Source organism: Physeter macrocephalus, chromosome 5, assembly GCF_002837175.3.
Source record: "Physeter macrocephalus isolate SW-GA chromosome 5, ASM283717v5, whole genome shotgun sequence".
Taxonomy (NCBI): Eukaryota; Metazoa; Chordata; class Mammalia; order Artiodactyla; family Physeteridae; genus Physeter; species Physeter macrocephalus.
In genome coordinates this window covers 273549-288522 of record NC_041218.1, presented here as the reverse complement: position 1 = coordinate 288522, position 14974 = coordinate 273549, and the positions used below count along the sequence as shown (strand labels likewise).

General features: G+C 47.2%; 1 protein-coding gene across 4 annotated transcripts in view; it reads left to right on the top strand.

Moving 5' to 3' along the window:
- The window catches only part of DYNC2I1 (dynein 2 intermediate chain 1), a 48079-nt gene that overhangs the window by 5145 nt on the left and 27960 nt on the right, over positions 1 to 14974 (top strand). For 3 of the 4 annotated variants that reach the window (XM_028489488.2, XM_024131626.3, XM_028489489.2), the window contains exons 2-6: positions 3638 to 3691; positions 4487 to 4874; positions 7428 to 7519; positions 9901 to 10278; positions 13854 to 13909. In XM_028489488.2, coding sequence (XP_028345289.1) covers positions 3638 to 3691; positions 4487 to 4874; positions 7428 to 7519; positions 9901 to 10278; positions 13854 to 13909 — 968 coding nt within the window. The remainder of the gene's footprint in view (positions 1 to 3637; positions 3692 to 4486; positions 4875 to 7427; positions 7520 to 9900; positions 10279 to 13853; positions 13910 to 14974) is intronic. The other variant, XM_024131627.3, reaches the window with a different exon arrangement.

Sequence of the window (14974 nt, the reverse complement as noted above, 5' to 3'; positions counted from 1 at the left end):
TGGCTTGTAGAGTTTCTGCTGAGAAATCAGCTGTTAACCTTATGGGAGTTCCCTTGTATGTTATGTGTCATTTTACCCTTGCTGCTTTCAATAAGTTTTCTTTGTCTTTAATTTTTGCCAGTTTGATTATTATGTGTCTCAGCGTGTTTCTCCTTTGGTTTGTCCTGCCTGGGACTCTCTGTGCTTCCTGAAATTGGGTGGCTATTTCCTTTCCCATGTTAGGGAAGTTTTTGACTATAATCTCTTCAAATATTTTCTCGGGTCCTTTCTCTCTCTCTTCTCCTTCTGGGACATTCCTTCTAGTGTATTTTTCATTTCAGTTATTGTATTGTTCATCTCTGTTTGTTCTTTAATTCTTCTAGATCTTTGTTAAACATTTCTTGCATCTTCTCGATCTTTGCCCCCAATCTTTATAATTGTTATAAAGATGGATCATCTTCACTATCATTATTCTGAATTCCTTTTCTGGAAGGTTGCATATCTCCACTTCATTTAGTTGTTTTTCTGGGTTTTTATCTTGTTCCTTCATCTGGTACGTAGCCCTCTGCCTTTTCATCTTGGCTATCTTTCTGTGAATGTGGTTTTTGTTCCACAGGCTGCAGGATTGTAGTTCTTCTTGCTTCTGCTGTCTGCCCTCTGGTGGGTGAGGGTATCTAAGAGGCCTGTGCAGGTTTGCAGATGGGAGGGACTGGTGGTGGGTAGAGCTGGGTGTTGCTCTGGTGGGCAGAGCTCAGTAAAACTTTAATCCACTAGACTGCTGATGGGTGGGGCTGAGTTCCCCCTCTGGTGGTTGTTTGGCCTGAGGCAACCCAACACTAGAGCCTACCTGAGCTCTTTGATGGGGCTAACGGCACACTCTGGGAGGGCTCATGCCAAGGAGTAATTCCCAGAACTTCTGCTGCCAGTGTCCCTGTCCTCACAGTGAGCCACAGCCCCCCCGCGCCTCCACAGGAGACCCTCCAACACTAGCAGGTAGGTCTGGTTCAGACTTCCCTGGGTTCACTGTTCCTTCCCCTGGGTCCAAATGCGCACACTACTATGTGTGTGCCCTCCAAGAGTGGAGTCTCTGTTTCCTTCAGTCCTGTCAAAGTCCTGCAATCAAATCCCACTAGCCTTCAAAGTCTGATTCTCTAGGAATTCCTCCTCCTGTTGCTGGACCCCCAGGTTGGGAAGCCTGATGTGGGTCTAGAACCTTCACTCCCGTGGGTGTCCTTCTGTGGTATAAGTGTTCTCCAGACTGTGAGTCACCCACCCAGCAGTTATGGGGTTTGACTTTGCTGTGATTTCATCCCTCCTACAGTCTCATTGTGGCTTCTCCCTTGTCTTTGGATGTGGGGTATCTTATTTGGTGAGTTCCAGTGTCTTCCTGTCGATGATTGTCCAGCAGCTGGTTGTGATTCTGGTGTTCTCACAAGAGGGAGTGAAAGCATGTCTTTCTACTCCGCCATCTTGGTTCAGGCTTTAAAGCAAGTTTTAAAAGTGTCTTCCTGTCAATGGTTGTTCAGCAGTTATTTGTGATTCCGGTGCTCTCGCAAGAGGGAGTGAGAGCACGTCCTTCTACTCTGCCATCTTGAACCAATCTCTCTACATTTTCATAAGTTATTCTATAACTTAAGTTTTCTGTGATTTGTTTATAGGATGTTTTAAACGTTGTGTTAACCAACATTTTAGAAATGGAGACTTGATTGAGATAAAAACGTGTTTATTTGGCGTTTGTTATGACTGCAGCCTGGGAGACACAGATTCAAGCTCTTGAACTGTGTTCTCTCAGCTGCAAAGTGAGGGAGGCTTATAAAGGCAAAACGGGTAGCTACATGAGTTGTTTGTCAAGAATTATCATTGGAGCTTGGAAGAAGTGAGGGCTTGGTTGGGGTCCTTGCAGCTGGCAGGTGCTGTTCTGATGACGGGTTGTGTTCTTGGGTCTGGTGCAGTTCAGGAAAAGTTCAAGCTCTCAGCGGTGCAGGTACGTGTCTGAGACCAGATCCTCAATGGCCACCGCTTTTGTTGCCTGAACTGGGATCCCTCCATTACTATGTCGGTTTGTCATCAGTTATCATATGGTGATTCTATAAGCGGTGTTCACTGCAGAGCTATGTAGTGTGATTGGATCAGGGAGGACATGGAGCAGCGTGAACACGTATATATCTATATATACAGGTAAGTGGGAGGGGTATGTCTGTATTTAGGATACCCTTAGATAAGGAGGTTGGAGGTTCTGCTGTTCAGGCAGCTCTCCTGGGGTTTTCTTTTGTTTTCAGGGTGGGGTTTATTCCTCTCCCAGGAGGAAATGCTGCCTGCCTACTTGGAGTGTCAATTTTAATTTACTTGCCTTCCTGCCTGCCTCACAGGGCAGGACCCTGGCTGAGTGGAGGGCACAGGGCAGGGGCTCCTGGTCTGAAGTGCTGTGGTCTCACGTGTATACACGGGGTGTGCGTGGAGTTTCTGGGGATACGTGTGACACATAGGGTTGTGATGGGCACAGGAGCTCTGTGTCATTTTACAGCTTAAACAATTTAAAAGAGAAAAAAGAAAGGAAAGAAAGCTTCAGGATGAAGTAAAGCCCGAAGCTGGGTTTTTGTTGGTGAAAACGGAAGAGGCGGCTGGGAAGTCCTGGGGTCTCTGGTGATCTGTTGCCTTCAGGTGTTTTTACTCTATTGGCCTCAGTAATACAATCACAGCGGTTAAGAGCTCCGTTTCCCACACACTCGTCACAGAGGCTACCCGCTCCACAAGCAGCGCATGCTCTGTCGGGTTTGGGCCGTTGGAAATGGTCACACATTAAACCTCTCTAAAGAGCAGTTAACTTGAGAGAGAAAACATTTTAAAGTTCAGCAGCTGCAGGTTATAGCTATGCTAACTGCCGCTGACCATCTTCACCATGTCTTACTGTGGACCCCTTTTGTTAAACCGACCAATTTATCAGAAAAGAATACGTGTTCCGGTGACAGCAGAGCAGGATGCACTTTCTGGTTGTACTTTGGTAGATTCTTGACCTGGTTGCTTTTTATTTGTTTCTCCTTAGAGTGTTTATGAGCTGTTGTGAATTTTTTTCTGCTTCCCTCATTTTCACATCAACAGGAAAATTTTTGATGGCTGATCCGTGAATATGTTTTCATTTTCACTTGTACTCCATTTGCTTTGAATTTTAAACACACCGAATCGCCCTGTATTTGTGCCCTTAAGGCAGAGTTTCTCAAAGGGAAATGAGGTAGTCAGGGTAGATTTATCTTGTTCCCTATGGGAAACCATCCTTGGTGGTTTTTGTTATTTATCACCCCGTGCACGTGGCCGGAGCTCCGTGTTGTGGGCTTGTGTGCTCTTAGCACCTGAAGAGGCACCTGCCCGGCACAGATCCCACCGAGGAGTCTGCCCTGAGTCCACCGAGGGGAGGTGGGGCTGGGTGCCTGTGGTGGGCCCGAGCCTCGGAGCAGCAGGAATATGGTAGCCTGTGATCACTTGTGGGTAATTTAAAAATCGGTGTTCGTATTGCCTTTTATTCTTGTAGATAGACAGTAATTTCTGGCATACCGAGGATTGCCATTGACTAAAATGGTCTGATGAAAAAGCAGCTCACTGGAGCATAAAAAATTAGATATTTTAAACTTTAAAAATTCTAACTCTATACTTTTCTTTTTAGAGAAGAACCAAAGATGATACTTGGAAAGAAGATGAGCTCAGAAAACACCTTTGGGTAATGTATTTTAAAGAACTGAGTTGGGGTCTGTTTGGACCCTGGATGGTAATCTTGCACAGTGTTACCGGGTTCTCAGCTCTGCACAACTTTGCTTACACGTGGCTCATTTCAGAGGTGGTTTGACTCAGAGATAAAGCCATGTGGTTAATTGCTCTGGAACCCTCTTGGATCGGGTTTTGCGTCCCAGCTCGGCCCAGCATCCCACCAGTCGGGCTCCTGTCAGCGTTCAGAGCTCGGGCCTTTTGAGTGTGTGAGTGCGTGCGCGCGTGTGTGTGCGTGTGTGGTCTGTGTGCATGTGTGTGCGGGGCTGAGGGGTTGCGATCAAGACCTCCTGAGGGGGCTTCCGCGGCGGTCCGGCGGTGTTTCAGACTCCGTGCTTCCAGTGCGGGGGGGCTCGGGTTCCATCCTTCGTCATGGAACTAAGATCCCGCACGCTGCGCAGCATGGCCAAAGAAAGACCTCCTGAGAGTTTCCGACGCGGGTCCTTGTTCCTTGAGGGGGGCCCCCGGCGGATTGTGGCCCGGAGACTTTCCCGCCCAGCCTCAGCGCCCCTTTCTTTTCCTTCCGAGGCGCGTAGCACTTTAGGTTTGATTTGCCAGCCCACGGGGACGCCCCTGTGAGTGGGCGCCTCGCCAGGCACGGGCTGCCAAGCGGACCCCGCCTCTGCGGGTTCCAGAGTCTGCGTCCCGGCCCGTCCTGTCGGGTCGGGGAGCAGTTGGCGCCAGGGCTTCTTAGGGCCCTTCAGTGAGCGTGAGCCTGGGTTCAGAGACGCGCTGTCATCCTCTTGCGCAGGCCGCTCCATCAGCCAGTCCCACGGAAGCGACGAGGCCCAGAGCCGGGAAGCCGCGGAGGGAGTCGGAGGCGGACCGGTCGGACCGCAAAGAGCGCAGAGCCGGCGCCCCAGCCCGTGACGCCGAGTACCGAGAGAGCGCGGCCGAGAGGGACGGCCAGGCTGCCAGGGAGCGCGCCCGCGGGGCCGGGGACACGGACAGGCCGCGGGACAGCAGGAGGGACACGGGCCGGCCAAAGGAGAAACACCGGGCGCGGGGCGCGGAGAAGCCCCACGGCCGGGGGAAGGAGCGCGAGAGCGGCCGGGCGCGGCCAGAGGAGCTGAGGCAGGTGGCCGCGCACCCCAGCCTGCTGGGCCACGACCGCGACCGGCCCGAGCGCCGGCGGGCAGGTCTGTGTCTCCGGGGCTCTTTCCTCCGTGGAGGTGTCCCCTCCCCGCTGCTTTTCTCTCCTGGTTTTTACGAAGCTCTCGGCTTTGGCTGTGAAGTCGGAGGCCCCGGTGGTGCGCGCGTGTGCACTTTGCACTCTGTTCTTTCGGGTTTTTTTAAAACTCATTTCAGTGAACAAAAGGAGTAACAGTTTTCTCATGATTTGCTGGAGTTTTACTATTGAAATATATTTTAGGTTTATTACCTCAATAGATAGCAATCCACGTTGTAAATAAACAAAAATAATGCTCTTTGATAAAAAAGAATTCCTCAAAAGTGTCAGATTTAAGCCGTATTTAAATATTATTTGTCCAGATTCCTAGGAATTCTAACGTAGAGGTACGTACTTTTTCCTCCCCAAAATGGAAATAAGTATCTTCATTATTTTTCATTATGCAAATAGTGTCTGCTTCCTATAAAAAAAATTCAAACTGGCCAACATAAACAAAAAAGGAGCATGTGAGAAGAGCATGTAGTGACTCTCAGAATCCTCAGGCTGTGAACACGATGGGACCAAGACCTCGGTTCGTGGTCCCCGTTGGCATGTGTCCCTCCTGTGCAGGGGCTCAGGCCCCGAGGACCCGAGTGTGCATCTCTGCCGGGCCGAGTGCTGGGGCAGGGCTGGGGTTAAGAGGGTTATCTCTAATTAATTTTAACACTGACTACCTCACTATCCATTGCCTCTGTTTAGGATTATTATTTTGATGTTCTTGGTATTTTTAAATTAAATTAATTTTTTTATTTTTAAAATTTATTTATTTATTTATTTATTTATGGCTGTGTTGGGTCTTCGTTGCTGTGCGGAGGCTTTCTCTAGTTGCGGCGAGCAGTGGCTACTCTTTGTTCCTCTGCGTGGGCTTCTCATTGCAGTGGCTTCTCTTGTTGCAGAGCATGGGCTCTAGGCACGCAGGCTCAGTAGTTGTGGCACGTGGGCTTCAGTAGTTGTGGCACACAGGCTCAGTAGTTGTGGCACATGGGCTCAGTAGTTGTGGCTCGTGAGCTCTAGGTGTGCGGGCTTCAGTAGCTGTGGCACGTGGGCTCAGTAGCTGTGGTGCGCAGGCTCAGTAGTTGTGGCGCGCGGGCTCTAGAGCGCAGGCTCAGTAGCTGTGGCACACGGGCTCAGTAGTTGTGGCTCGTGGGCTCAGTAGTTGTGGCACGCGGGCTCTAGGCGTGTGGGCTTCAGTAGCTATGGCACATGGGCTCAGTAGCTGTGGTGCATGGGCTCAGTAGTTGTGGCACGTGGGCTCAGTAGTTGTGGCTCGTGGGCTCTAGGCATGTGGGCTTCAGTAGCTGTGGCATGTGGGCTCAGTAGTTGTGGCTCGCGGGCTCTAGAGCACAGGCTCAGTAGTTGAGGTGCACAGGCTTAGTTGCTCCACGGCATGTGGGATCTTCCTGGACCAGGGCTCGCACCCGTGTCCCCTGCACTGGCAGGGGGACTCCTAACCACTGTGCCCCCAGGGAAGCCCGGTACTTTTTAGTAATACAGTCTGTCTTGGTTTCAGATGAGTCCTTTGGTCTGCTGCCTGATGTGGTCTTTCAGTGCGGTGTTGAGTGGGCTGCTCTGGAGAGACTCACTGCACAGCCAGACTCTGAGGGTCCTTCCTCCTCCCCTGGCTGTTTCCGTGCCTCTCCCTCGTCTCCTCTGTGTCTCCCCTGCATCCCCGGGCCCTCCCTTCCTTCCTTAGGTCAGAAATCCTGGGGATCATCCTGACCCCCCACTCTTTCTCTTCCAGTCTCTCGGAACCCAGCCCTTCACTCCTGTCTCCCCCCAGGGGACCCCCACCGGCTGTTTTGATCTCTTGTACCCCAGGCTCCTAGAAGGTGGTCAGGTTTGGTGAATACTTTTGGAGTGAATGAACTTTGTTTCGATGATCTCTGTATGTCGAATTTTGTCCTCACCTTTAAAAATGTGGATTCTTTTAGTTTTAAGCCTAATAATTTGGTGCAAATTCAGAAGCGAAAGTCTAGTTTTTCACTACTGAATGGGGCTGCAGGCGTCACCAGTGACTGAGGTGGCTCTATTGGGTTCCCCCGTGGCAGGGAGAGATCATGGGGTGGGGTGGGTGCACCCACCTGCATCACAGGGCCTCCTGCATCCATGTACCCCAGGCAGCGGGGCTGTGGGAGACCCGGGGCAGGGGGCAGACCCCCAGTCATCTGAAGCCGGCTTTTTCCTGCAGATGAATGGAACAGTCTGCCCAGCTGGACTGGACTTTGCTTCCCTGAGCATCTCAGTCCAGGGCAGGAGCTCCAAATGCCTGTGTTTGGGCTGGGACCCCTCTCGGGTTCCCAGGTGTTCCTCTGACACGCTTTCCAGGTTTCCTTCTTCTTTATTCCATTTTAAGTTTAGATTCTAGAACTTTCCATTCTTGAGATTGAAGAATGTTTTAATTAAAGAATATGTTTTCATATGTGTTACTGTGTGATATCTACAGTAAAGACTGCAGCAGGATGTTAGAAGATATTTTTGATGTGCTAAAGTTTGAGAAGGTTAAAAGTCCGTTTTATTTTTGTAGTAAGTAAAGCAAGAATTGCAGAGGGGGAACGGAGAGATGAAGACTCTGAGAGAGGAGATGAGGAGAGAGAAAGAAGATACCGAGAAAGAAAGGTACGCAGGGCGAGGCCTGGGAGGGGCTTCAGCTGCAAAGCTCAGGGCGCTCAGGCAGGGGCGTTAGAGGGCTTCTGGAAAATACTGTAAAACGGAATCTAAGACCTAAGACAGTTCTCGGGCACTAAGTTCTCACAGGCAAGTGTGTTTCTCCGATTCCAAGAGTAAACCTTGGTTATCTTGGAAAATTCCCAAAATGCAAATAATAATAAGAGAAAAAATAAAAAACAGATAATTACTGATAACGTTTAGATATATGTCCTATAGGTTTATGTACATCTATTGATATATGTGTATGTGTTTGGATATGTACGTAGAAACTTTATTTTCTTAAGTTGGATTTTTACTGTTTTATAACTTTTTACTGTTTTATAACTGTTTAATACATTTTGAGCATTTTTTCTAAGCTATCATATCTGTCTATAGTATTTTAATGGCTGCATAATACAGTATTCAGTGATGTTTTCTGGACACATCTGCTTTTTTTTGGATACTTACGTTGCTTCTAAATTTTTTTTGTATTGTAAAGACATCCATGGTGTAAACTTTTTGCTTTTATTCATAATTGTTTCCTTATGATTGATTTCTGGAAGTGAACTTGCTAGATCAAAGTAAGTGTTACCCCATTTGTTTTACATTAGACTGTAATTGTTCATATCATCAGAGTGTGATTCTCCATGTCCTAAGCAGCAACTGGGCATTATCATAATTTTTAACTTTTGCTAACTTGATTCAGAAGCACAGGGCATTTTTAAAAAATACTTATTTTTATTTATTTATGTATTTGGTTGTGCTGGGTCTTAGTTGCGGCAGGTAGGCTCCTTAGCTGTGGCTCGCTGGCTCCTTAGTTGTGGCATGTAACTCTTAGTTGCGGCATGCATGTGATATATATTTCCCCGACCAGGGATCGAACCTGGGCCCCCTGCATTGGGAGCACAGAGTCTTATCCACTGGACCACCAGGGAAGTCCCCAAAGAGCATTTTATAAAAGGGGTTATTGTCCTATTATTAGTTACTACCTGTGTATGCCTGCGTACTTGTCTAGTGGGGTGTATTGTTAACTTTAAGAGTACTTTAAAGATGAACTCTCTGCTAGTTATATATGTCAGTGTTCTGTTTGTTTTACTGTGCAATCGTTATTTTTATAAGTAAGTTTAAAGTTATAAGGTAGTCAGGTCTGTCTTTCCTTATTTCTGTTGTTGTTGTGATGCTTGGAGAGCCCTCTTCCCCACACTGGTGTCATGTAAGGAGTCGCCTGTGTTTTGTTCTGGGTCCTCATAATTTTTTAACGGTAAATCTTTAATTCCCTTAGAATTCAGTCTGTGATAGGTGTGCAGGAATCTAACTTCACACCTGAGGAGCTTCTCCATGTTTCTCTTTGGGAAGGTTATCCTGGTGGCCATGAGCAGAGCAGGTGGGGGCTGGAGGGGATGGAACCACGGGGAACAGAGGCGGAGGAGGCCCTGAGTGAACGGAGAAGGACGGTTCAGTTTGGGTCCTGTTGAGACGTGGTGGTCATGCTCCCCGAACCGGGCGCTCATGACCCACTGTACAGGCTCGCAGCTCGCTGCCTTGTGGCCTCGGCACCCGTGGTCACTGGACATCCCTGGGGGCTTGGGGGAATGCAGGGATGGCTGAACCATCTCCCTGCGGGTGGGGGCAGACGTGTGGGCTGTGTGCCATGAAGAGAGGCGCAGTGTGCGCCCACGGAAGCGGATGTCCTTCCAGACAAGTCACACGGCTCTCTCAGGAGGGCCTTGCATGTTGGTAGCGCTCAGGACGCGGGGGAGTCGAGGAGAGGGCGGCAGGAAGGGCGAGGGTGTCCGCCATGCAGAGGAATTGGGACACGCTCCTCCTTAGGGCGAGGCTGCTGGCTGCAGTGTCTGGTGTGTGTGTGTGTGTGTGTCTGGTGTGTGTGTGTGTCTGGTGTGTGTGTGTGTGGTGTGTGTGGTGCTTATACGCTCGAGATCTCTTTGGAAGAACTTCAGGAAGCCACCCCTGGCTCCTCCCTGGGCTGCTACTACACTGAAGTGCTGTAACGGGCGGGGTGCCTAATGTGGGTGAGGGAAGGGGGCACAGGGCATGCTCAGATCTGGAAAGCTTGGGATTCCTCCTACCACCTCCTGCAGCCTGGAAACAAGGTCTTTGATTTATGAGCTTACTTTTAATTAAAAGAACAGCAGGAAAAAAAAAATCTCTGTGTGTGTTCCGCGCGGTTTCCTTTCCCGTCGCCAGGTGAGTATGGGAAGGTGCCCGCGGCAGGACAGGGGAACGAGAGCCAGGGGAGCTCTGTGTCTTCCCCTGTGTCTGCTGTAATGTGTATATAAGACAGCAGGCGTCTGTTTTATACGCTCATGTGTTTTTCAATGTCACGTCCAAAGTTGCAGTATGGTGACAGCAAAGACAATCCTCTCAAGTATTGGCTCTATAAAGAAGAAGGTGAAAGACGACACAGGAAGCAGAAAGAGCCAGACAGAGAGAAGAAACATCGAGAAAAAAGCAGCACAAGGGAGAAAAGAGAGAAGTATTCGAAAGCAAAAAGCCACTCATTCTCTGACAAGGAAGGGGCAGAACGGCGTAAAGAACAACGCCATAAGGAAGGCTTCCGCGTGGACGAGGAGGAGGAGCAGCACAGGAGGGGCGAGGCCAAGGTACCGCTTCCGGGCGCGTCCAGCTCCCAAGAGAAAGGCACATCTGAGCGCAGCCAGGCGATGGGCTTGTTGCCTAAAGGTAGTGACCGTGGTGAAAACGTGCGTCAGGTCTGTATTACGTGATCAGTATGCGGAGATTACTGACCTTCTGGGAGGTGTGAAGTGGAGGCTTTGGATTATGTTGTGAATATATATATACACTTTTTATAAATTTATTTATTTATTTATTTTTGGCTGCGTTGGGTCTTCGTTGCTGCACGCAGGCTTTCTGTAGTTGCGGCGAGCGGGAGCTACTCTTCGTTTCTGTGCACGGGCTTCTCACTGCAGTGGCTTCTCTTTGCCGCGGAGCACGGGCTCTAGGTGCGCAGGCTTCAGTAGTAGTGGTGTGTGGGCTCAGTAGTTGTGGCTCGCAGTCTCTAGAGCGCAGTCTCAGTAGTTGCGGCGCACGGGCTTAGTTGCTCCGCGGCATATGGGATCTTCCCAGACCGGGGCTCGAATCCGTGTCCCCTGCATTGGCAGGCAGATTCTTAACCACTGCGCCACCAGGGAAGTCCCTGTGAATGTACTTTTAACATATATTCAGAAATCTATCATAACATTTTGAAATTTAACATTAAAAAAGAAAGTGATATTTTTTAAAGTGGAAATTAAGGGAATAATTTAGCAAAACGTTTCAACCAGAATTGGTAGTTTAAGTTTGCAAAAAAAACAAAACACAAAAATAGAACTGTTGATAGCAGAGGGTCTGATTTCCCTTCCACATATAATGACTGTAATTGCTTAATATTTTCCTGCAGTCATTTTGGTGTATCTGTTCTTGTGTCTACATTTTGTGCTGCTCTGTGTTTCCGGACTGAAGTGGGCGTGACCCCATTCCCCCCATTTGCTGGTGGTGCTGCCTTCCACATGGAAGCTGTCCCCCCATGAGGGCCGGGTGGTCCCCTGTGAGCCCCGGGCCTCTGCAGCAGAGAGTGGGCGGCTCATCCAAAGCCTGGGACTTGGGATGGGCTAGTGCTTGTCCACGAAAATGTCTTTATGGAGGAACATCTGTGTTAGGAGATCCCGAGAACCCTCTGTGGGTGCTACCTGTCCTCATGACCCCCCAGTTGATCCTGTGCCTGCAGCCCCAGTGCCTCTACCGCACCTTTCTTTGCAGCGGGACCAGAGCCCACCGTGTCGCCCACAGCCCACTGCCCTTCTTTGGCCAGGACGTGGGTCGTGCTTCTCAGCAGCTCTAGGACAGCACAAACCTTTTCAGGGTTTTCTCCCAACATTTTATGAAGAACATTTTCAAACATCCAGCAGAGTTGACAGAATTTCCACCTTCTAGATCCTACCGCTAGCATTTTATTGAACCTGCCTATTTTATATTCCCTTGATCAACTTTAATTACTAGCAATGACATGCTTCCTTCCCCACAGAAACACCTTTCTTAGACATGTCATGTGTATACCTTTGGCTTTCATTAAAGGTGGGTATAAGAGGTGGTCCCACAAAGAACATTATTCTGCCTCTTTATAAAACCTATGCCTTCAACAGTGCTCCTTACATAAGGGTTAACATAATGTTAGTCCCAGGACGGTTGACAAACTTCCTTTTTAGCCAATTTGTTCATATTTATTGACCGGCCGCTGTGTGCCGGCCACGGTTCTAGGTGCTAAGGACACAGCTGTGAACAAAACAAAGGTTCTTATTTCCATGGGGCTTGCATTCCATTGCAGAAGCCATGCAATAGAGAAATAAACAAATGAGTAGGTGACATAATAATGTCAGGAGTGATTGGTGAGCATCGTATAATTAGCATTTTCTTTGCATTGGCTTCAGGTACTCAGAATATGCTTTGCAGCTTAGTTACTGTGTTAGCCTGGTGATTGGTGTAATTATCCCTGAGGTGACTATAAAGTGCAGGGAAGCACTGGTAATAATGATGCCAGGATGGCAGGTGGAAACGGGGACTGTTCCCGGGGATGTGTGCTCTCCTGAGCAGGCGCGCACTTTATGTGAATTCTGATTCATTCCTTTCATTACATGTGTCTTTTAATGTGTGCCTGCTGCAGTTTTTGATTAGGGATGGAGAGGGTGTGATTAAGTATAATAAATACAACGAGTGCCTTCTAGAGGTCCTAGAGGTCGCTGACCAAGCCTGACTTCTTTAGTGGAAGAACCCAGCATGACCTGGGGCGCTGCCATCCCCTGAACCTCGAGTCCTGCTCTGCTCCTGGGCTCCTGGGCAGGTGACTCCACATGTTCTGTGAGCGTCTGCTTCTAGCGCAGAAACCTGCCCACCAGCCCATGCAGCTGGAACCAGGGATTGTGCCGATGGGGTGGCCCTCCCTGCTGTGTCACTGAGCCCACGTGCAGCCTGGGTCCAGGCCCCACCAGTGCTGGCTCTCCTTTTTCACTGAAATTTATTTCTTACTCTTAACCTGATTACTTTTTCTCCTTTTTTATATCTAGATAGCCATTAAATCATATTTTTTTCCTACCTAGCACTCCCGATTTCATTCTTTTTCCATTCCACTCTATTTTATAGACTGATGCCAGACTGTTCTTCCTGTTAAACATGTAATTATACTTTTTTCTAATTGATTTTGGAAAGATTATTTTAATACAGGAAGAATAAAAAAGTAAAAATTACCCATGGAAAAAAAAAAATTACCCATGACCCCAGACTCAGAGATAATCCATTTTGTAATATGTGTGTATTTAGTTGCAGTCCTTTTCCTGTACATAAATGAGCTTTCTAAAAATGCAAAATTGGAATTACGCTCTTTTTTCTTTTTATTCTGGGAAATACTTTTTTAACACTGGCACATTTAATAGCTGTCTGGTATTCTGTTGTGGTCATAACCTCATTTATTTACAGGTAACCTAATATTGAACATTAAGGTCAGTAATTTTTTTGATATTATAAATTATTCTGTGATGACAGATTGAAACTCTTAATACATGTCTGATTGTTTTCTAGGAATAATTTCCTAGAAGTAAAATTTATTGGTCGCAGAAAGTGTTTGAATAGTTTTAACTTTTTTAAGGCCTTTGCTACTTGCCCTGCTTGCTGGCCCTTCTTCAGCTCCGCTCTGCTTTTCATGGATCACCCCGGTCTTGAGCCCCACTGCCCTGGGGAGGTGTGGCGCCACCTCCCCGCACCCTCCAGTCACAGAGTGGCCTCAGCCCCTCCCTCCAAGCACGTTTCTGGCCAGTGCTTACTCAGCAGATGGCTCTCTTTTCAAACGACCTACCTTCGTATGTTGATTTTAATTTTGTTTTTAAAAATTCACTTAATTCAAGAGAAAGTCATTAAAATTTTTTTCTGTAGGTGCATGGATTTGTGAAATAGCCATGTTCCATATGTTTTTGCAAGTTTATAGTTTGAAAACGTGTAAGGATCTCGTTTGATTTTTTTCTGAAATTTACTTGAAATTGATAAGTATACGTTTCTTTTACTTAGGTAACAATACTCAGGTTACAAATAACTGCCTTTTGGTGTACCTTATTCATCTCCCTTATGTCAAGTCCCTTATTTACTAAAGAGAGGTTGTAAAAATGGTTATTTTAAGAGATGTCTGTAACATCTATGCTCTTGTTAAATTTTGAGCCCATGACTTCTTTTACAGAGCTCACTAATTATGGTTAATTCATTATGATATACTAATTAATGGTTATGGAATTTTTTTTGATAGAATGGTGAACGCAGAAATCGAGGTGCAAGTTCGAAGACAGATGGGACTGGAAGCCAGTAAGGAATGTTCGTCCTTTGGTTGATTATTCTTTTTACAACACAGTTCTCACACAATGCTTCAAAATGAATTTTTCTTGTTGGGCCTGATTAGGGCCAGTAAGTGAGAATAAATTATAGATACACCTCATTCACTCTCAATGCAAGCCCTCTAAATTGTATTTTTGGTGTACTCGTGGAGCTTGGAAGCTTGTTATATCAATGAATCATTAGTCCTGTTCTGCCTTTAACATACTTGCTCATGCAGCATTAGACCGTCCGCCCTCACCTGGGGGACCGATTCGCTTGGGAGTCTCCGCTTTGCGAGGGGAGAGAGTCTGCAGGTGGGCTGTTGGGCACCTTTTACCGGCCTGTGGTTCACGTCCCCTAAACGCTAAGTGCAGACACGCCCGCAGACCCCCGCTGCCCAGTGTTTGCAAGTCAGACAAAGGCAAGGGTGTTGGCCTGGCCGCTGCACATCTGCATCTTCCCTGGGATGTTGGGTGGCCCTTTGGAGCCTCATCTTTTCTGGTGAAGCTCGGATGATACCTATTTTGTGCGGTTTATGAAGATTACAGATTAGAGTTTGTGTGTAAACCCTCATTTTGTATATGAGCTCTGGGTTATAATTTGTTCTTTGTGACAACTATATTTGGTCATTCTTTTTCACAGATTAGGAGACTCAGGTTAAATGCCTTGCCCAAATTCTTACAAGTTTGAACAAAGTTAGTACTTAAACCTGGGGGTGCAGATTCCTGGATTTTATATTGCAGATCTGCTGGAATGCACAGTGAAGCTTTTGCTGAGTTCTGTATGTTTTTAAACATATGCTGTATTGAATTGGTATGAATGTAAGTTCCAAAAATTGAGAATCAACTTGCAATTTTGAAAGCCTTTATTTTAGGTCCCAGGTAAACATATAAAATATGATTAAAGAATAGAACATATTTCAAGATAAATCTTTCTTTTGGAAATACAAATGTTATATTAAACACAAAATAACATTTGAGAGATTCTCTAATAAAATTACAGGAATATTCTAGAACTCTTATAAGGGTATAGATTTATACACAAACACAAGTTTGT